This window comes from Homarus americanus, unplaced genomic scaffold (genome assembly GCF_018991925.1).
Source record: "Homarus americanus isolate GMGI-L3 unplaced genomic scaffold, GMGI_Hamer_2.0 scaffold1024, whole genome shotgun sequence".
Taxonomy (NCBI): Eukaryota; Metazoa; Arthropoda; class Malacostraca; order Decapoda; family Nephropidae; genus Homarus; species Homarus americanus.
In genome coordinates, this window is record NW_024715228.1 from 3,052,895 (window position 1) to 3,076,208 (window position 23,314).

At 48.8% G+C, this 23,314-nt stretch overlaps 1 protein-coding gene across 1 annotated transcript; it reads left to right on the forward strand.

Moving 5' to 3' along the window:
* Positions 1-798: 798 nt before the first annotated feature.
* LOC121855038 (vegetative cell wall protein gp1-like) lies at positions 799-4,474 on the forward strand. The gene is made up of 2 exons (XM_042349868.1): positions 799-846; positions 3,794-4,474. The coding sequence occupies exons 1-2, from the start codon at positions 799-801 to the stop codon at positions 4,472-4,474; spliced, it is 729 nt and encodes a 242-aa protein (XP_042205802.1).
* The last annotated feature ends 18,840 nt before the right edge of the window (positions 4,475-23,314 follow it).

A 23,314-nucleotide genomic window follows, 5' to 3' on the forward strand; every position in this document is an offset into this window, starting at 1 on the left:
AAGGATGAAGTGTGTGTGTGTGTGTGTGTGTGTGGTAACTAAGGTTGATTAACAAGACGTAAGTGCTTCACATAGGAGAGAGGATCATTTCAACAGAGTCACAGTACAGAAGTGAGATCGGCAAGGAGTGAACACACAAGTTATGTCCGAGTTGTTGATTTTCTGCGATGGTTGAGAAGGGGCTGTTCTTATAGTGATCAGTATCTGGTCCTATATTGGGGCTGGGTCTGGTGGTGGTGTCGAACAGCAATTAGCGGACAAGGGATCTCTAGTGGCAGCAGGAGTTGGTAGCGAGGGTGGTGTAGCAGTTTCATCCCAAACTGACAGATGAGGTCATGGTGGTGATCAGAGGGCCATCGGAGTGAGTGCCTCTTGATATGTGGTGTAAGAGAGCAAGAGAATAGTCTTGCACGGCCTCTTCTGTACTCCCACTTGAAGTCCTCGCTGTGTACCAGAGAAGGAGGAAAGCCAAGCGTAGTTGAGGTTAGTAAGTATGAATGTTGCGTAAACATCGAAGAGCTCAGGAGCGGGAACTCAGAGTGACTTGAGATGACGGAGGATGTAAAGATTTTCCGATTGTACTGACGTGCGCTTTACTGTACAGTTCAGTTAGTTGTCTTTAGTGACGCCGAGGAGCTTGGTGGAGTCCACAACCTGGTGTGTGTTGGTGCTCACTGTGGTGGGAGAGGTGTGGGTGATGGTGGGCCAGTAGTGGACACTGTTCAGTAGGTTCTGAAGGGCGCTATAAACTGATGCCAGCGGGTAGAAGCGGTATATTTTACGTCTTTGTTGATGAGGATGAAGAAGCAGTGTGGTGCCATCCTGGTGCCTTGGGGGACGCCGCAGGTGAGTGCCTGTATGGTGTAGACAGCCCCTCGGAAGCAAACAGCCTAGCGTCGGTCACTAAGGCAGCCTTGGTATGAGGCAACTCCGAGACCCAAGGTCAATAACTGTTGAGAATTTTGTTGTGATTGACCAAGTTAAATATTTTGATGATGTTCATGAATGCAAGAGTCACAGGGTGTGTGTGTGTGTGTGTGTGTGTGTGTGTGTGTGTGTGTGTGTGCACAATAAATTAAAAGAAAAACAAAACAAACAAATAAAACACATCTCTCTCACTAACATTAACAAACACAGTAATACAGTAATCTGGCGAGTCAAGAAAGTGTCTGGAGAAGTGGTGGGATGCTTACAGACACAAGAGGTATACCTAGTAAACACACACACACACACACACACACACACACACACACACACACACACACACACACACACACACACACACACACATACACACACACACACACACACACACACACCTTCCTCAAGCTAACGTGAAATTCCTGACTATTTTAATGATTATGTGAAATTTCGAGTAACATAGATGCTGTAACATAGATCTGTGAGAGTAAATATTATGACAGCTTATACTATGGACCGTGTGTGTGTGTGTGTGTGTTGAGGCATACAGTAAACCCTCTCAATAGCGTACTTCTCATTCGTGGATATTTTCATTAACAGAATCCTCCCAATTATGGAGAGGGCTTGCAAAAAAATTAGTCCGGTATTGGGAGGGTTTACTGTATATATAAACAGTAACCACTTTAAATTTAGTTCCAAAATGTGTTGAATTCTGAGCTGCAACCAGACCTGTACACTGTAAGAGGGATTATGTGTGTGTGTGTGTGTGTGTGTGTGTGTGTGTGTGTGTGTGTGTGTGTGTGTGTGCGTGTATAAAGGACCCGAGCACACAATACCATACGACAGGACATTGTTTTTTCGCGGTGCATTGTGGGAGGAGCAGCAAAACAAGGTTAAAATAAGCTGTTTTATCCATAAGCTGGTGTTATTTAAGCTTACCAAAGAACGAGTTTGATCTAAGTTTAAATTAACTTGATTTATGATTAACTTGAGGAGATTCATTGAGTGATCATCCTCACGACTGATCAACCTCACGACTGATCAACCTCACGACTGATCAACCTCACGACTGATCAACCTCACGACTGATCAACCTCACGACTGATCAACCTCACGACTGATCAACCTCACGACTGATCAACCTCACGACTGATCAAATCCGTGTATGACACTAAGAGTTCTGTGTTGAACCTGACCAAACTTGTCTTATTACAACCACCTCCTGAACAATGGTCCCCACCAGCTTATATCACCCTATGATTAACCACTCTAACCTAACCTAACCTAACCTAACCTAACCTAACCTAACCTAACCTAACCTAACCTAACCTAACCTAACCTAACGCTAACTTAACCAAACCTAACCTAGCCAAACCTAGACTAACGTTACAGCTGAGAAGATTGAAGGTGTCAGGTACAGTGGCTACTCTACAGAAGCCTTGTAAACAGTGTGTTGTATAAGCACTTCCTCAAACAAGTCGCAACTGTCATAAGGGTCAATTTCCATTTTTTTTTTCATAGTTTTTTATTTTTTAATCACCTGGTCAACAGCTCCACTATGTACATTATATAGGTTGACCGATATATATTTTATGGGAATATTATAGAGAATGTAAAGTATATAGCTAAGGTGTGTGTGTGTGTGTATGTCTCCTTTCCTTCCTGTCCGATTCCCTTCCTTCCTTCCTGCCAACCAACCAGCCTGCCAGCTTCCCTTCCTGTCTTCCTCCATTCCACCCTTCTTGCCAGCCACTCTCCCTTCCACCCTTCCGGCCTACCAACCTACCTGGCCCCCCCCCCTCAACCTGCCTGCAGCCTGCCAGCTACAACATAGCCTCGGTAACAAACTCTCCCCATTTTTCAGTCATGAATTTTTTAGTTGTTGGCAATATTGTTTTTATTGTTTATAAACTCGTTGTGGGGAGTAAACATGGTGACACAGATGTTTACGTTTGTTTTATATGGATAGTGAATTAGTCAGGTGTGATCTAATGTTGACTACGTGGATAATATAACTTAAAGTATTACAGAGATTGGCAGAAATATCCATAAATGTACAGTAATACGCAGAAATACGTAGAAATACACATAAATCTGAAGAAAACATTTACAAAAATATGCAGAAATATACAGAAATACGCAGAAATACGATGAAATGCGCAATACACAAAAAGTTAATGACAAGTTTATACACTAACTAAACCTAAACTAACAAACCCAACCCAACAGAACTAATCTCAACCAACTCAACCCAAACCAAACTAACCTAAAACCAATCCAAATCAAAGCAACAGAACCAATCCCAACTAACCTAAAACCAACCTAACCCAACCTAAAACCAACCTAACCCAACTTAAAACCAACCTAACCCAACCTAAAACCAACCTAACCCAACCCAAAGCCCTAAACACTGACACACGGAAATAAAGTTACTAAAATATTAAACTTTACAGCATCCAGCGTTACGACAGCAGGCAAGATGCTAACTTAAGCCGCCACCGCCCCACCATCTCCACCACCTCTGCCCCTGCCCTGCTCCCCTGCCCTGCCCAGCACCCCACCATCTCCACCACCCTCCACCCCGCCCCGTTCCACCTCGCACCACCGTCCCGCCCCGCCAAGGTAACAAGAGAAGACAGGTGTGCACGGTTCCCACGGCAATGAGTTATACTGCACCTCAGTCCGCCTCCCGTCTCGGACTTTATACCAGGAAAGGCAACTACCTGCATCTGTGGGAGCCGTGTGCTGGGAGGAGAGAGAGAGAGAGAGAGAGAGAGAGAGAGAGAGAGTCACTTACCCATCTGTCAGGCCGTCGGTTAAACAGCTCAGGGAACTATTACTCCTTCTCTGCACTCCAACCTCACACTTCGAGCCTCCTTCGCACTCCAACCTCACGCTCGAGCCTCCTTCTCGACCTGAACCTCACCCCCTGAGCCTCCTCTCGCACCTCCCCCAGGCCTCACCCCTGAGCCTCCCTCGCACTCCAGCCTCACCTCGATTTTTCAACCTCACCCTCGAGCCCCCTCTGCACTCCAACCTCACCCTCGAGCCTCCCCTCTCGCACCTCAGCCTCACCCTCGAGCCTCCCTCTGCACTCCAGCCTCACCCCTCGAGCCTCCTTCTGCACTCCAACCTCACCCTCGAGCCTCCCTCGCACTCCAGCCTCACCTCGAGCCTCCCTCCTGCACTCCAGCTCACTCCCCGAGCCTCCCTCTGCACTCCAGCCTCACCTCGAGCCTCCCTCCTCGCACCCAGCTCCACCCGAGCCTCCCTCTGCACTCCAGGCCTCACACCTCGGGAGAGCCTCCCTCCTCACCCAGCCTCACCCCGAGCCTTTTTCTCACTCCAACCTTACCCCGGGAGCTCCCTCTCGCACTCCAACCTCACCATCGAGCCTCCCTCTCGCACTCCAACCTCACCTTCGAGCCTCCCTCTCGCACTCCAGCCTCACCCTCAAGCCTTTTTCTCGCACTCCAACCTCACCCTCGAGCCTCCCTCTCGCACTCCAGCCTCACCCTCGAGCCATTCACTCTCCACTTGTCCTCACACTTGACTTGCTCGCTATGATGGAACAGTTCACCGCTGCAGTCAAGCTCTCTCTCTCTTTCTCTCTGTTTTTCTTCTTCTGTACTTAGCCTCCATTTTCTCCTCCTCCTTCTCCCCCTCTTCTCCTTCTCCTCCCTCCTCCCCTTCCTCGTCCTCCTCCCTCCTCTTCCTCCTCCCCTTCCTCGTCCTCCCCCCTCCCCGTCTTCCTCCAGGTGTCATAAACAAAGTCGTCGACGCTCTTCATCTAATCACTCCCTTCATTATCCTCACCCTCTCCTCCTCTTCCTCCTCTACCTCTTCCTCCCGCCTCCTCTTCCTCTCGCCTCCTCCTCCTCCTTCGTTCTACCTTATCCTCCTCCTCTATCTCTTCCTCCCTCCTCCTTACACAAGAAGAAGAAAGTGACAGGTAATGGACAGGTGTTGAACAGGTGAGGGACAGGTATTGAACAGGTAATGGACAGGTGTTGAATAGGTGAGGGGCAGGTATTGAACAGGTAATGAACAGGTGGTGAACAGGTAATGGACAGGTGCTGAACAGGTAATGAACAGGTGTTGAACAGGTGAGGGACAGATGTTGAACAGGTGTTGCAGACGTGAGGGACAGGTAAACACATCAATCAAACAGGTAATGAGATTGCTTGACACTTTTTACCTACTGATCATCACCTTTAATCTGAGCTAAACTTTTCCATTTCATTATTAACATCAGTTTTTGTCCTCTTCATTGATCTATTGTTACCTGTAATCTGCGTCTCATTACACTGTTGTTACCTGTAATCTGCGTCTCATTACACTGCTGTTACCTGTAATCTGCGTCCCATTACACTGTTGTTACCTGTAATCTGCGTCTCATTACACTGTTGTTACCTGTAATCTGCGTCTCATTACACTGTTGTTACCTGTAATCTGCGTCCCATTACACTGTTGTTACCTGTAATCTGCGTCTTATTACACTGTTGTTACCTGTAATCTGCGTCCCATTACACTGTTGTTACCTGTACTCTGCGTCTCGTTACAGAATATCTCATATACGTTATAGAAACACGTTACAGTAGAGCCAAAGTGAAGACTATAGGGTGAAGATTGATGCAGTGTCTCTCAGATCTTTACTCACACACTTTACTCAAACACACTTCATGTCTCGTGGCCTGGAAGAGGAGTGTACACTTCCCCTCCTTCCATCCTCTCCTCTCTCCCTCATTTCCCTTCCCCCTCCCCTCTTCCATTTCTCCTCTTCCCTTCTCTCCCTCTTCCCCCTCCCCCCGGCGATGACCCAGTTCCCTACCGTAAACTGGGTCTGCATTTTGCTTGCTTACTTTACAATTCAGTCCACCTTCTCTCCTTAAGCCTCTCTCACTGTCTGTATGTCTGTGTGTCTGGTCTAACAGCCTCCCTCACTGTCTGTAGGTGGCTGTTAACACACAATTTCCTCTCTGGGTCATGTCAGGCGAGAGTATTAAATTGCTGTGGTCTATTTTGGCACTTTTATGCTGAAGGAAATTGTGGTGGGTGTACAGTGGTGGTAATGGTGTCAACATTATTCATGACAAGTGTTGATGTAGACTTGACAGTTCATGTGACGTGACTGTTCATGTGACGTGACAGTGCATATGACGTGACAGTTCATGTGACGTGTCAGTGCATATGACGTGACAGTGCATGTGACGTGACAGTGCATATGACGTGACAGTGCATGTGACGTGACAGTTCATGTGATGTGACAGTTCATGTGACGTGACAGTGCATGTGACATGACAGTGCATGTGACGTGACAGTGCATATGACGTGACTGCATGTGACGTGACAGTTCATGTAACGTGACAGGATGTTAAGACACGAGACCTTGGGATGGTTCAGACCTTGTTGACATCATCGTGGCTCTGTTATTGTGGGTGTTTCCCTTCACTCTTAACAACTCCATCCTGGGGACAGTTGGAGGTAATTTTACTTATTCAGGACATAAACTGTTATTACTGTAAGTTGGAAACGAGGGAACACCTGAAGATTAGCCACCCTAACTTATTTTACTTTAAGATTAACCATTTTAACATTAACCTAACTAAACCTGATCTAACCTAGCATAACTTATCCTTACTTAACCCAACCTAACCTAACCAAAGCCTAACTTATTTTACTTTAAGATTAACCATTCTAACATTAACCTAACTTAACCTGATCTAACCTAACATAATTTAACCTAACCTAATTATCCAGGTTAATTAGCGAGTCAATTACCACACCTGCTCAGTCCTAATTATTTTCGGGGATGATATGACCCCGTTGGTGGCTGATGGGGTGTTGTAACAGGGCGGACACAAATGATACCCTTATCTCTACTCCTTCACCCTCTTTAACCCCCCTCATAAACCTCCCCATATCTCTCACCTCTTATCATCTCCTCCTCCTACTCAACCCACCTCATCCCCCTCCCTCCTCCCTCTCCTCTCCTCCCTCACTCTCTCTCCCTTCCCATCCCAACCCTTCTCATCTCCCCCTCTCCCTTCATCTCCCCCACCCTACATCATCACCTCTCCTCCCATTCCCTACTACCTCCTCACCTCCTCCCTCCCCCCCTCACCTCTCCCTCTCCCCACCTCTCTCCTCCTTGCCTCACCATTCACACGCTCCCCACACCTCCCCACAGCGTCTCCACCATCTTGCTTCTCCTGGCACAAATAAGGAGACAGAAATGAGGTGTGGTGGTCGCTGGGCAATACAAGGGAAGGCCCCACACGATTACAAATACCCAACTTAAACCGGACCAGGAGAAGCGTGTAGAATGTGACCTATATTAGCTAGCGTTAGATGAGGATCTATATAGTCTATTGTTATATCAGAACCTCCTATAGTAGCTAGCATTATAGTAGCATCTTCTATATTAGCTAGTAGTGACAATCTCGGCAAATTGATCAAGTGTTGCCATGGAAACAGTTTCAGAGGTCAAAGAAAACGGTGATATGAGACAGTCTCCAGCCGTGACAGAAGTGATTTGACACGACACACTGCCTCACTAACACGACACACTGCCTCACTATCACGACACACTGCCTCACTAACACGACACACTACCTCACCACGACACACTGCCTCACTAACACGACACACTGCCTCACTAACACGATGCACTGCTCACTAACACGCACTGCCTTACTTAACACGACACACTGCCTCACTAACACGACACACTGCCTCACTAACACGACACACTGCCTCACTAACACGACACACTGCCTCACTAACACGACACACTACCGAAAGTAACATCAAAGCAAACTAAAAATAAAAATAAAAAGTGTTATTTTTCCCAGTTCATCAGTGCCAACTTCCGCCTTGTCTCTTCCTAAATAAAAGAGTTTTAGTCTTTTAACTCCCAGTAGTTTTAAACACTCACTTCCCGTCGGCAGGGGATCGTCCTGTTGACAACCAGAGTTTTAAAAAATCTAGAGTCGGAAAGGACGCCACATTACAGCGCTCGACGGGGAGGTGTGGCGGTAAAACGAACTAACTCCAGTATCATTAGTTCGTTTTACCGCTACACCTCCCCGTCCAGCGCTGTAGTGCGGTGTCCGTCCCGACTCTGGTTGTCAACAAGGACGGTTCCCGCCGATGGAAAGGAGTATTTAAAACTACTTGGGTGGGAGGGGGGAGGTTAAACTCACAAGCACACAGGGAGACCTTCTAGAACACCTGTACGAAGCTTTTACAAGTAGCAAGAAGCTCCATGTTATCCTCCAACCCACTTGGTTGTCTTTGAAAAATGATTCATTGGGTGTTTTGACATCTCAGATCCTCTTGCGGTGTCTAATAAGAAGTCCCCCTCCCCCCGCACCTTCCTCACTCCTACATGATGATCCCGTGATTTATATACAGCACCAGTCACTACTTAGCATAAATGAATAGGAATTAAGCCGCTCCCTCAGCAGGCATTACCATGACTTAGTGAGCCAATGGTTCTCTTGTCTAATTCTTCCCCTATACCCAGGCTGCGTCTTGGCTGGTTGGCGGAGGTGAACTTGACGTAAGATTAGTTCTAACTCAAACTGAAGTTCTATTTGGGTTAAAAATGTATTAGAGCAACCTAACCTAACCTCACCTAACCTAACCTTACCTACTGATCTCTCCCTATTGTAATCTCACCCTAATCTAATCTAACCTAACCTAACCTACTCTCACCCAAATTAACCTAACCTAATTTGATTAACCTAACATAACGTCATCCTAACCTAACTAACACTTCAACAACTGATGCAACATCTATCAGAGATCATGAAGAGAAAAGTAAAGGTAGCACAGGTGGCGGGCAAATCAAACTGGCTAACAACTTTACCGATAAGAACAAAGGCTTCAGTCTCAACAAACAAGAATTTACAGTTGGCCAGTGGAGGGCATGGCCGCCCAATGCATGTGTAGAACATCTTACGACATCGACCATGTTATGAAGTTCAAGAAGAGAGGTTTCGTTTGCATGAGGCAGGACGTAGTAAGGGACCTCACAGCAAATATATCAAAGGAGATATGCCGTGACGTCACGGTGAAACCGACCTTCCTTCCACTACGGCGAGCATTTTAACCACAGGAGTGTCAACACAACAAACGATGCCCGGGTGTATGTTTGTGTGCGAGGATTCTGAACGAGGGGACAGTGAGACTTCTTTGAAATCAGGATATTCGACCCCCTTGCCGCATATCACCACGACTTGTCTCTCGATGCTGCACATGGGAGGAACGAAAACGAAATGAACAGAGCGTTTGAACAGAGAATCAAGAACGTGGACCAGGGCAGCTTCACTCCTCTTGTGTTCACAACATCAGGTGGGATGGGACCAAGTGTAAGATGCTTCCACGCTAGGCTGGCCGAGGTGTTGTCTGTGCAGAAGCAGCAGCCCGGAAGCTACGTTGCAGGCTGATTGAAATGTCCTTCTCTCTGCTTAAGTATGCATTGCTTTGCCTTGGGGAACGAGATCTTCGGCCCCCAACAACAGTCACTGAACGCCGCATAGATCTGCGGCTTAACTAACTCAGCACAACTAGGGTAGTCACTTTTGTATTAGGATATTGGGTTGGAGTCCATAAGCAATTATTATTGTCATTATTATTATTATTATTAACACACAAACACACTAATTACCAACTCAGTCAAACTAATGAGTGTGTGAGTGAGTGAATTTTTACAGTCCTTGAAGGGAACGAACCACCTGTCCTAATTAACATAAAGATGAATATTAATGAGCTCAATTAAGGAGTCATTGTATATATCTAATATTTTCTTAATTTATATTTTTTGCTAAAAGTTAACCCAGAGCTCATTCCTACCTGCGTTAACAGCGCTATATATGTACGTCTTATTTGAGTAGTGACAGTAATTTGTTAAGTGCTTTTGATTGACTGACTAACTGACTGAACAACAAGATGATAACGAGACAGAGAACAAGTACAAGACTCATATCAGTTCTCGCTGGTTATGAGGGAGATAAATGTAAACAAAACGATATTGTAGTGTAAACAAGACTCACGACCTCCCCCACAGAGTCACGACCTACCCACAGGGTCACGACCTACCTCACAGCACCAACACACACTCACACTCAGTCGTGGCGTGACCACATAGGGGGACAGACGTGCCCATAGGTGCTCTTGACTTCCCGATCGTCCCACCAAAGGTCCCCTCAGCTGGCAAGTTTTGCCAGCATGGGGGGTCGACATAAACGTCCCAGAAGAGGCTCTCTCATGGACGCAGACGCAGACATCTCTGATACGGATGCCATTACCAACTCGCCTGGTCATACTGAATCCAACACTCTTCGAGAGTCAGACCCCAGTGATTATGACAGTGACGGTAATGTTTCTATGGGAAACACTAACCGGAGTGGAAACACCAATGCCACAGACCCTATCACCCTGCCCTCTGCCAACCAGCCAAGTAAGCTGAATCTGCACTTCCCCAAGGACTCTCTGAAAACTGTAGAGGAACGCTTTAATTGGATGATGAAGTACTGCAGACAGCACAGTCTCAACATTCAATTACGACAAGTTAAGAACCGGAACTTTATCAAGTGTCAGACTCCTGAGGTCTATGAAACACTTAGTACTGTTGGCTTTGACGGAGTTGTCCTGGTGCCCCAGTAGACGCTGATGAATGTTGCCACATCCAAGTGAAACGTTTCCCCCTATATGCTGACATCGAAGATGAGCGTGACTTTAACTCTAGTATACTGAGTATACGTCGACATTACCAGGGGAAAGTTCCACAAGCTGCTGTCATTGTCAAGTGGAAGGGAAGGGAGTGCCCAACCACTGTGGATGCCCACCCACTCTTACCCCCATTGTATGCAGAAGCCTATCATCCTGGGCCTGCATTTTGTGTTTTCTGCTCTCATTGGGGTCACACTTTCACTGCCTGCTGCCGACGTGATCGTCCCAGATGTCTCTGCTGTTCACATAACCATAACTCTGCCGCCTGTGCCCAGAAAATCAAAGACCACCTTAATAGGGGTGGTGTGGGCTATGTAATTGATCCCAGATGTTGTAACTGTGGCGGCCGGCACAATGCTGACTCACGGCAATGCCCCAATCACCAGTCTGTCACAGGGGAAAAGCCTCCCCGAAGGCCACGTCTACCACAACGCCCACCCCCCCCAGTCTTCCAGGCCACACCCCTCTGTGCCCCCTCTGTCTCCAGCAACGCCTTCTTAAACAACACCTGCCTCTGCCTGGCCTCACCTGGCTGCAACACAGCAGTCCCAGCCGTCTCCTAACTCAACTACTACTAGGCTTCCTCCCCATCTGTACTCTGAAGCTGTCAGGCCTTGTGCTCCCACCGGTACCCTCCCACAACCCCCCTCCAATGACATGACACAGATCATATTCCTCGTCCAAGAACTTACTAACCGTATTGAAAAACTCTTCGCTACAGTCTGTACCACCATCTCCGACCTACTCTTGCCATCTGTTGCCACCCAATCACTCCTCTCTTCTGGTTTGAAACAAGCTGGTAGTCCCCCTGTGAGCCCCCCTGTTCATGGCCTACTCTACCCCCGGCGGCCTTCGCTACTGGTGTAGTGCCTACCGGGCCTGCCCTGGTGTGTCCTGCTGCCCCCGAGCGAAGTCCTGCCTCATCTTCACACGTAGTGCCTCATCTTCACGACACGTGTTGCCTCAACCTGTCCTCCACCCACCGCAAGCCGTGCCGCTCCTGTGTCTGTGTTGTCTCCACCAGGACTACCAAGTGGACCTGCGGACACCACCCCCGGCTACCTGTACCCCACCTGCATGTCGACGCACATACCATCACAATCACACTAAAAGGTGTGTTCCTCAATATTGTCAACGCCTTTGTGCCTCCCTCCACCCCTACTGTACCTGCCCCACCACACCATATCACCTCCACCCCCACTGTACTTCGCCATGCCTAGTACATTGGCATCCCTGAGCCTGGCCGCACCGTTTGTAAACTTTGTGGTCAACCGACTCTCACACCCTCACTTGCCCTATGACCTCCTCCTACAGGTCCCCAGCCGTTACCAACACCTCTTCCCTCCCTGACCAGATATCCCTCCTCCTAGTGACAGGCCTGGCACTTGACATTATTAGGGACCTGCCACACTTTGCCATAAACAGATAAATTGTACCGGAATTTTCCCCCCCACACACTCATCATTCTGTCACTTTATGGAACTTGCTGACAAAACCCATGACCCTTCAGGCTTTTACGCCCATAATGCATGAGTCATAATGGCAAGCATGAACTCCGCATGCTTCCCAGATGGTCACTGTAAACGCTTCTGCGCTTCACCTTGCACAGGATGTAAGGGGGTGCCCAATAAACTAGCCCCCTCGTGGGCAATCTAAAAAAAATCTAACACACACACTCACAAGCACCAACACACACTCACAAGCACCAACACACACATTCACAAGCACCAACACACACTCACAAGCACCAACACACATTCACAAGCACCAACACACACACAAGCACCAACACACATTCACAAGCACCAACACACACTCACAAGCACCAATACACATTCACAAGCACCTACACACACTCACACTCACTCACAAGTACCAACACACACTCGACCTCATCTGCAAATTTGGTGAGAAGCTTCTGCACCATCCTCGACACCGGCTCCTACTACCACCTGAGATCCCTCGCCCGAGAATTGCTGTTCGACACCACAACCGCATCCAGCCCATACGAGCACGGCTGATCGCCATAAGAACAGCCCAGTCCCGACCATTGTAAAAATTATCAATAACTTGTAATCAACCAGTGTATTCACTCCCAGTCAATCTTACTTTTTGCACTGTCACTATGTTGAAATGCCCTGTAGGTTGAGCTTCTCCCCCACCTAGTTATTATATATCATATTTGTATCACTTATGTTACTAGTATATTATTTGTCAATCAAGATACCCATTCCCCAGTTATGTACTGTATATTTTCAACCTTCCGGCCGCCATGCTCTTTCAATAAACCTTTAATTATTATTATTATTATTATTCAAATACCAACACACACTCACAAGCACCAACACACACTCACAAGCACCAACACACACTCACAAGCACCAACACACACTCACAAGCACCAACACACACTCACAAGCACCAACACACACTCACAAGCACCAACACACACTCCTAGATCCAAGCCTCCAAGCACTTCTATACAAAAATCATTATCGTGTTAAATAATGAAGACAGTTTTCATCCCGTCAATTGTAGCAGATGATGAGTGTAGCAGGTGGTGAGTGTAGCAGGTGGTGGTGAGAGTGTGAGGGTTTGGGGTGGTGGGTGGTGTGGAGTGGTGTAGTATGATGTAGCAGGTGGTGAGTGTGGCAGATGATGAGTGTGGCAGGTGGTGAGTGTGGCAGGTGGTAGTGGCAGCAGGTGGTGGTGTGAGCAGGTGGTGAGTGTAGCAGATGATGGTGTGGCAGGTGGTGATGAGATGAGTGTGGGTGGAGGTGTGATGGTGTGGTGGTATATAGATGGTAGGTGCAGGGTGGTAGGTGTAGCAGGTGGTGGTGTGGCAGGTGGTGAGTGTGTAGCAGGTGGTGAGTGTTGGGTGGTGAGTGTTGCCAGGTGGTGAGTGTACCAGATGATGGGTGTAGGTGGTGGTGTGCTGAGTGGGCAGTGTAGCAGGTGGTGAGTGTGGCAGGTGGTGAAGTGTGGCAATTAGTGAGTACCAGTATGTAGTGTGTGGGTGGTGAGTGTAGCAGGTGGTGGTAGCAGAGTGTGAGTGTAGCAGGTGGTGAGTGTAGCAGGTGGTGAGTGTGGTGGTGAGTGTGGAGGTGTGAGTGTGAATGATGAGTGTGGCAGGTGAGAGGTGTAGCAGGTGGTGGGTGGTGGTGGTGCAGGTGGTGGTGAGATGATGGTGTGTGGTGGTGAGTGTAGCAGGTGTAGTGTGTGAGTGGTGAGTGTGAAGATGGTATGAGTGGTAGTGCTGTGAGTGGTGAGTGTAGCAGGTGATGAGTGTAGCAGGTGGTGAGTGTAGCAGATGATGAGTGGCAGTGGTGGTGTGGCAGATGATGGGTGTGGTGGTGAGTGGGATGAGTGGTGGTGGGTGAATGGTGAGTGCAGGTGGGTGTCAGATGATGGGTGTGTGGTGGTGAGGTGTGGCAGATGATGAGTGTAGGCAGGTGGTGAGTGTAGCAGGTGGTGAGTGTAGCAGGTGGTGAGTGTAGCAGGTGGTGGGTGTGGCAGGTGGTGAGTGTAGCAGGTGGTGGTGTGGCAGGTGGTGGAGTGTAGCAGGTGGTGAGTGTGGCAGGTGGTGGGTAAGCGGGTGGTGGTGTGTGGGTGGTGTAGCAGGTGGTGAGGTGTGGCAGGTGTGTGTGGCAGGTGGTGGTGTGTGGGTGGTGAGTGTGGCAGGTGGTGAGTGTGGGTGGTGGGGTGTGTGGGTGGTGGGTGTGGGTGGTGGGTGTGGCAGATGATGGTGTGTAGCAGGTGGTGAGGTGTAGCAGGTGGTGGGTGTGGCAGATGATGAGTGTGGGTGGTGAGTGTAGTAGGTGGTGGTGTAGCAGGTGGTGAGTGTGGCAGGTGGTGAGTGTAGCAGATGATGAGTGTAGCAGGTGGTGGAGGTGTAGCAGGTGGTGAGTGTAGCAGGTGATGGTGTAGCAGGTGGTGAGGTGTGGCAGGTGGTGAGTGTGGCAGGTGGTGAGGTGTAGCAGGTGGTGAGTGTAGCAGATGATGGGTGTAGCAGGTGGTGAGTGTAGCAGGTGATGAGTGTGGCAGGTGGTGAGTGTAGCAGGTGGTGAGGTGTGGGTGGTGAGTGTGGCAGGTGGTGGAGTGTGGCAGGTGGTGAGTGTGGCAGGTGGTGAGTGTGGCAGGTGGTGGTGTGTGGTGGGTGGAGTGTGGCAGGTGGTGAGTGTAGCAGGTGGTGGTGTGGCAGGTGGTGAGTGTGGCAGGTGGTGAGTGTAGCAGGTGGTGGAGTGTGGCAGGTGGTGGGTGTGGCAGGTGGTGAGTGTGGCAGGTGGTGGTGTGGGTGGTGGTGTGGCAGGTGGTGAGTGTGGCAGGTGGTGGGTGTGGCTGGTGGTGTGGTGTGGAGCAGGTGGTGGTGTGGCGGGTGGTGGTGTGTGGGTGGTGAGGTGTGTGGGTGGTGAGTGTGGCAGGTGGTGGGTGTGGCAGATGGTGGTGTGGCAGGTGGTGGGTGTGGCAGATGGTGGGTGTGGGTGGTGGTGTGGCAGATGGTGGGGAGTGGCAGGTGGTGAGTGTGGTGGTGAGTGTGCAGGTGGTGAGTGTGGCAGGTGGTGAGTGTGGCAGGTGGTGAGTGTAGCAGGTGGTGAGTGTGGCAGGTGTGAGTGTAGCAGGTGGTGAGTGTGGCAGGTGGTGGTGTGGGTGGTGGGTGTGGCAGGTGGTGGTGTGAGGTGGTGGTGTGGCAGGTGGTGAGTGTGGTGGTGGTGTGGCAGGTGGTGAGTGTGCAGGTGGTGAGTGTGGCGGTGGTGGTGTAGCAGGTGATGAGTGTGTGATGGTGAGTGTAGCAGGTGGTGGTGTGGCAGGTGGTGGTGTGGCAGGTGGTGGTGTTGGGTGGTGAGTGTAGCAGGTGGTGAGTGTAGCAGGTGGTGAGTGTAGCAGATGATGAGTGTGGCAGGTGGTGGAGTGTGGCAGGTGGTGAGTGTGGCAGGTGGTGAGTGTAGCAGGTGGTGAGTGTGGTGGTGAGTGTGGCAGGTGGTGGGTGTGGCAGGTGGTGAGTGTGGCAGGTGGTGGTGTGTGGTGGGTGAGTGTGGCAGGTGGTGGTGTGGTGGTGAGTGTGGCAGGTGGTGAGTGTGGCAGATGTGAGTGTGGTGGTGGGTGTAGCAGATGATGAGTGTAGCAGGTGGTGAGTGTGGGAGTGGTGAGTGTAGCAGGTGGTGGGTGTGGCAGGTGGTGAGTGTGGCAGGTGAGTGTAGCAGGTGGTAGTGTGGCAGGTGGTGAGTGTAGCAGGTGGTGAGTGTGAGTGGTGAGTGTGGCAGGTGGTGAGTGTAGCAGGTGGTGGTGTGGCAGGTGGTGGTGTGGCAGGTGGTGGGTGTGGCAGGTGGTGGGTGGTGAGTGTGGCAGATGATGAGGTGTGGCAGGTGGTGGTGTGGCAGATGATGAGTGTGGCAGGTGGTGTGGCAGGTGGTGGTGTGGCAGGTGGTGGGTGTGGCAGGTGGTGGAGTGTGGCAGGTGGTGAGGTGTAGCAGGTGGTGAGGTGTGGGTGGTGAGTGCTGTGGGTGGTGGGTGTAGCAGGTGGTGGGTGTGTGGTGGTGGGTGTGGCAGGTGGTGAGTGTGGCAGGGTGGTGAGTGTGGCAGGTGGTGAGTGTAGCAGGTGGTGAGTGTAGCAGGTGGTGAGTGTAGCAGGTGGTGAGTGTGTGGTGGCAGGTGGTGGGTGTGGCAGGTGGTGAGTGTGTGGGTGGTGGTGTGGGTGGTGGGGTGGCAGGTGGTGGGTGTGGCAGTGGGTGGTGAGTGTAGCAGGTGGTGGGTGTGGCAGGTGGTGAGTGTGGCAGGTGGTGGTGTGGGTGGTGGTGCGGGTGGTGGGGTGTGGCAGGTGGTGGGGTGCAGGTGGTGGGTGTGTGGGTGTGGCAGGTGGTGGGTGTGGGGTGGTGGGTGTGTGGTGATGGGTGTGGGTGGTGGGTGTGCCGGATGTGAGTGTGGCAGGTGGTGAGTGTGGCAGGTGGTGAGTGTGGCAGGTGGTGAGTGTAGCAGATGGTGAGTGTAGCAGGTGGTGGTGTGGCAGGTGGTGGAGTGTGGTGGTGAGTGTGGCAGATGATGAGTGTGTGGTGGTGAGGTGTGGCAGGTGGTGAGGTGTGTGGTGGTGAGTGTGGCAGTGGTGTGGTGGGAGTGTGGCAGGTGGTGGGGTGCAGCAGGTGGTGAGGTGTGGCAGGTGGTGGGTGTGCCGGATGGTGGGTGTGTGGGTGGTGAGTGTGTGGTGGTGGGTGTGGATGATGGGTGTGGCAGGTGGTGGGTGTGGCAGGTGAGTGTGGCAGATGGTGGGGTGTGGCAGGGTGGTGGGTGTGGCAGGTGGTGGGTTGGCAGGTGGTGGGTGTAGGAGTGGTGAGTGTAGCAGGTGGTGAGTGTGGCAGATGATGAGTGTAGCAGGTGGTGAGTGTAGCAGGTGGTGAGTGTAGCAGGTGAGTGTAGCAGGTGGTGAGTAGGTGTAGCAGGTGGTGAGTGTAGCAGGTGGTGATGTGGCAGGTGGTGAGTGTGGCAGATGATGGGTGTGGTGGTGAGTGTGGCAGGTGGTGAGTGTGTGGTGGTGAGTGTGGCAGGTGGTGAGTGTAGCAGGTGGTGGGCAGGTGATGGTGTGGGTGGTGAGTGTGGGTGGTGGTGTGTGGATGATGGTGTGGCAGGTGGTGAGTGTAGCAGGTGGTGAGTGTAGCAGATGATGAGTGTAGCAGGTGGTGAGTGTAGCAGGTGAGTGAGTGCAGGTGGTGAGTGTGGCAGATGATGAGTGCAGGTGGTGAGTGTAGCAGGTGGTGAGGTGTGGCAGGTGGTGAGTGTAGCAGGTGGTGAGTGTGGCAGGTGGTGGGTGTAGCAGGTGGTGGTGTAGCAGATGGTGGTGGCAGGTGGTGGTGTGGCAGGTGGTGGGTGTGGCAGGTGGTGGTGTGTGGGTGGTGGGTGGCAGGTGGTGGGTGTGGGTGGTGAGTGTGGCAGATGATGGAGTGTGGCAGGTGTGAGTGTGTGGGTGGTGGTGTGGCAGGTGGTGAGTGTAGCAGGTGGTGAGTGTGGTGGTGGAGTGTGGCAGGTGGTGAGTGTAGCAGGTGGTGGTGTAAGATGATGGTGTGGCAGGTGGTGAGTGTCAGGTGGTGAGTGGCAGGTGGTGGGGTGTGAGGTGATGGGTGTGGCAGGTGGTGAGTGTAGCAGGTGGTGAGTGTGGCAGGTGGTGGAGTGTGGTGGTGAGTGTGGCAGGTGGTGAGTGTGGCAGGTGGTGGTGTGGGTGGTGAGTGTGGCAGGTGGTGAGGTGTGGCAGGTGGTGAGTGTGGCAGGTGGTGAGTGTGGCAGATGATGGAGTGTGGCAGGTGGTGAGTGTGGCAGGTGGTGAGTGTGGCAGGTGGTGAGTGTGGCAGGTGGTGAGTGTGGCAGGTGGTGGGTGTGTCAGGTGGTGAGTGTGTAGCAGGTGGTGGTAGCAGGTGGTGAGTGTGGCAGGTGGTGAGTGTGGCAGGTGGTGAGTGTAGCAGGTGGTGGTGTGGCAGGTGGTGAGTGTAGCAGGTGGTGAGTGTAGCAGGTGGTGGTGTGGGTGGTGAGTGTGGGTGGTGGGTGTGGGTGGTGGTGTGGTGGTGAGGTGTGTGGTGGTGGGTGTGGGTGGTGGGTGTGGCAGGTGGTGGGTGTGGCAGGTGGTGGTGGCAGGTGGTGAGTGTGTGGATGGTGGGTGTGGTGGTGGGTGTGCAGATGGTGGGTGTGGCAGGTGGTGAGTGTGGCAGGTGGTGAGTGTGTGGGTGGTGGAGTGTAGCAGGTGGTGAGTGTAGCAGGTGGTGAGTGTGGTGGTGGTGTGGCAGGTGGTGAGGTGTAGCAGGTGGTGAGTGTGGCAGGTGGTGAGTGTGGCAGGTGGTGAGTGTAGCAGGTGGTGGAGTGTGGCAGGTGGTGGAGTGTAGCAGGTGGTGAGTGTAGCAGGTGGTGAGTGTGGCAGTGGTGGTGTGTCAGGTGGTGAGTGTGGCAGATGATGAGTGTAGCAGGTGGTGAGTGTAGCAGGTGGTGAGTGTAGCAGGTGGTGAGTGTGGCCCTCTGGTACCAGTGGGTGGTGTGTGTGGCCCTCTGGTGCCCAGTGGGTGGTGTGTGGCCCTCTAGTGCCAGCAGGTGGTGGTGTGTGGCCCTCTGGTGCCCAGTGGGTGGTGGTGTGGCCCTCAGGTACCAGTGAGTGGTGATTGTGGCCCTCCTGGTACCAGTGGGTGGTGTTGCTTGGCCCTCTGGTACCAGTGGGTGGTGATTGTGGCCCTCTAGTACCAGTGGGTGGTGTGGCCCTCTAGTGCTTGACCAGGTGGGTGTGGCCCTCCTGGTGCCAGTAGGTGAACACTAAGTAGGTGTTCATGGATGCTGTTCATAGTTGAACTAAATTCTAAGTGAACCAACAACAATCTCTTGCTCTTTTTTGAAACCAAAGAGGAAGAATGTTAAGCGGGAGAGTGAACACATATTAAAGGGGTTCATCAGTTACTGCCTCTTAGCGTCACTAACTTATTTATTGGGCCTGCAGCAGGCATGATTAATCTCTCATTTTTAAGGATGAATTCAGTTGACCTCCAGGTGTAAAGATGCGTTAGGGAGAAGATCATCCCTGATGAAAGCGTCTGGTGTACTGTACTTTACTGTATCGTATTGCTGGGCATGTCATGTCCGCTGTTGAATCCTAAAAGTTTTGTATATATATATACACACACATATATATATATATATATATATATATATTTTTTTTTACCAGGATTAGCCCACCCGAAGACGCAGATCACTGACCCACATCAGGGACTGGGGTGGGGAAGTGAGGCGAAAATGTAATAATAATAATAATAATAATAATAATAATAATAATAATAATAATAATAATAATAATAATAATAATAATAATAATAATATAAAAGAACTATAAAAAGAAATACAAAATGAAAAAAAAAGATCAAAGAGTGAGAAGCAATATATGTATATTGTATTGTCAATATTAAAATAATTGAGACCCTTTAATTGTGTCTGTAAATGAAGCAGAAAGTCAGATGACAACCTGGGACTTGGTCACGAATTACTAATGATATACCATATGGCAGCCCAAGGATCTACCATTAGACAACACGTTATGCTTCCAGTATCTTCCCAGGCACTAGTACCTCCTGTTTGGTAGCTGCCTACCATTATTCTTAGTTAAAATTAAACAAATGCGACAAAATAAAGAAGCCGAATACACATTAAAACTGAGACGCTACTTTACTAAATACGTATAGCACGGATTAGGAACAACACGAGACAGAAGTATTATGTAGATTTGGTTTGATTGTCGCACGAATATATTTGTAGTTACATGGTAGGAGAAAGCAGAGTGTAATTATTATAGGGCTATTTTCTTCATTTTTACCATAACCCAGTCAGGTAGGCGGACCTCTTTGATATAATATACATTGTTATCTGCAGGAAATCATCGAGCGACCTTCAGCAAATAAACTGACAAGCTATTGGACCTAAAATATTTCTAATTCATATGTAATGTTGCAATTACCTAATGGGAGTTAATTGCAGGATTGAACCTATAATACATTAGGTGGTGCCGCGTATAAATGGTTCAAGAAACATTACGAATTATAATATGAGCAACTGTAATAATTTGGCCTTCGTTATGGCTTAATAACAAATGAATTTATGCGAGCAATAAACTAACAAATACCTTTATTTATTACTATATATTATTTCCATCGTTATAAATACACAAAGAGACGTTATTTATATTTTATTGTTGCTCTTGTAAATGTATAGCAAATCATCATTTATTTAACCGCTTGCATATACAGGGGTCCCCTCATGCTGAATAAAATCGTCTGGTTTTAAGTGCAGTGTAGTATGTATGGTGTGTGTGTACATGTGCATTGGCAACACTGGATGTCTGGTATGTCGTGGGATCTTACTCCCATGACACTAATTTACACCACCAATTAAAATACCCGCCAAATCCCCGAGCTACAAGGTAGCCACTTTTCCCCATTTTGTGGTGTCTGTTACTTTTGTGGAAATAGTTCTCATCATGGCCCACGTCCAAAGGCGTTAACTGGGTGTGTCAGGGTCCCAGGGGAGCGTGTTTACTGTATGTTCGAATTGGTGACGTAATTATGACGGATTGACACTCATGGAACAGTATAAGTAAATATAAATTTGTTTTTTTAACTTCCACGAATCGTTACCAGTGTTATATTTTATGGGATTGTAATTTGATCAGTTAGATATAATATACACTATTATTTGTATTTATTTATTATTTGGTCAGTGTTTTTGCAGTTGTATATAGCCGGGATAATTATATGTTGTGTGAGGTGTTGAAGTTTAGTAATAAATAACTATGGAAATAACTTCCACATAGGAGTTAGTGTGGATGGTTTGGATGAATTGTGGGTGTATGGTGGGATGAATTTAATGAGTGTATGGTAGGATGGTGTGGGTGTATGGTGGATGGTGTGGGTGTATGGTAGGATGATGTGGAATGGATGGTTGGATAATGTGGAGTGTATGGATTTGGATGATGTGGGTGTATGGTGGGATGGTGTGGGTGTATGGTGGGATGGTGTGGGTGTTGGTGGATGGTGTGTGTGTATGGTGGGATGGTGTGGTGGATGGTTGGGTGATGTGGGTGTGGTTGGATGGTGTGGGTGTGGTGGGATGGTGTGGGTGTGTGGTGGGATGGTGTGGGGTGTATGTGGTGGGATGGTGTGGGTGTGGTGGGATGGTGTGTGTGTGTGGGTTGGTGTGGGTGTGTGGTGGGGATGGTGTGGGTGTATGGTGGGATGGTGTGGGTGTGTATGTTAGGGTGGTGTGGGGGTGTGTGATGGGATGGTGTGGGTGTATGGGCTGGGGTGGTGTGGGTGTATGGTGGGATGGTGTGGGTGTGGTTGGATGGTGTGGAGTGTGTGGATGGTGTGGGTGTATGGTTTGGTGTGGGTTGTATGTGGGATGGTGTGGATATTATATGTGGGTTATTCTGTTGTATGTAGCTTCGCTTCGGTTATGTTATATTGTAGTCCGTTATATGTGCGTTCTAACGGACTAAATGTATGCGATTGGTATCGTTAGATCCCAAAGTCCGGTATATGGAGGTTTCACTGTATATTAGGGTGCTGTAGAGTGTTGAGTGGTGTTATATATAGGAAACCACTATATAGGGGAATTGGCAGAGGTCTGGATTCAATATGTAACAAAATTGGATGACGAAGTGTTATGTAAAACAACCAGTCGCTACTGGTATAGTCTCTCCTTGAACCTGCACGGGCACAGATTCGATTCGTGAACCCAAAGCGGTCTATTTGTTATTCATTATTCGGTTTATAAATGCTTCGGATTCGTGATAAAACTGTAGACTGAGGTGAGTTGTTTGGTTAGATTGATTTGACCATGCTTTGTTATGGATGTTAAGTGTTCTTAGATGAAATTGTGTTTAATAAGCAAAGATACTTATGTAGAAATTTGCCCTAATTTGTCTCGTATTAACAGATACCTTTTTTAATACTCATCATTCGGCTACATATGTGTTTATTTTGTACGTGTATATTTATAGTTAGAACAAGCGCGATCACGTTCATTCGGCTTTTTTTTTATTATATTTCGACTGGATCACCAAACGTCAAATGCCTCCTGCCAATATTAGATTTCCGCTTGCTCATTTTTAGAATTCAGCTCTACTAGAGACGCTGGGCATAATTTATTCAGCTTTTTTCTCATCTCTTTTTCTGAAGCAACAGATGACTTTTTAATATAAATCCGGCGTCCAAAATATTGATGCGAGGATTTTTTTGTTGGGGATGAGTTTGAGGCCGGCGTTTTTATTAATTAGCAACACTCCTGCTGGGGGGCTGGGCTTTTGAGTTTGGAAAATACTTGTGGTTTGGCGTGTTGTGGTACTTTTTCACTGTACATGGTTATATTACGGAGTTGGGTAGATCGATAATTACAGAGAAGTTAAAACTGCAGATTCCACTCAAAAGTGCGGGCAAATCATATAACGGCCAGCAGTGTAGGGCAGGTATAACATTGCAATGATAATACCAGCGGCATAAATCCTAATTGGCATCTCCTGCAAATGTAGATTCTGATGGTGTGGCTTTCCGCTGTTATTCTCAAGTGTTTGGAAGCAGCGAAACGCTTCCAAGGCCTCAGGGACCTAACATGACCTCCACTGCGATAAAGGAATAAGTCTTGGGATTTTGTATTTGGAATGCCAGCTAAATCCGCACGAATATTTACTAAAATTAATATCACGGGATTAATATATATGTAGGTATTTATTTATTTATTTTTATATACTGGACACGCCATCTTATTCCATACAAATATATAAAGAATATTATATTATTAGTGAATTTAGGGATGAGGATTATTTTACACATTTATATTTTTACCCCAGGACGACCAGGTTATTTACAGTCTTTGCACACTTATCCCAGGATCACATGAGTTTAATGATGACATAATCACGACTGTATAGTAAATAGATGAGAATATACACTTTGTCTAAGTATAAGTAATTTGTAGTGCTTGCGTGGGGATGCTAGTTCGGGTGAAAGCTCTACCTCAATGGGTTCATGATGGAACAAATTTGCTACAATTTGGGATAATTACTGTCTGTTTAGATGAAGGATTAATGCTGGTATATACTGCTATAATGCTATAATAATGGTAATAATAATTATAAACAATATAACTTCTA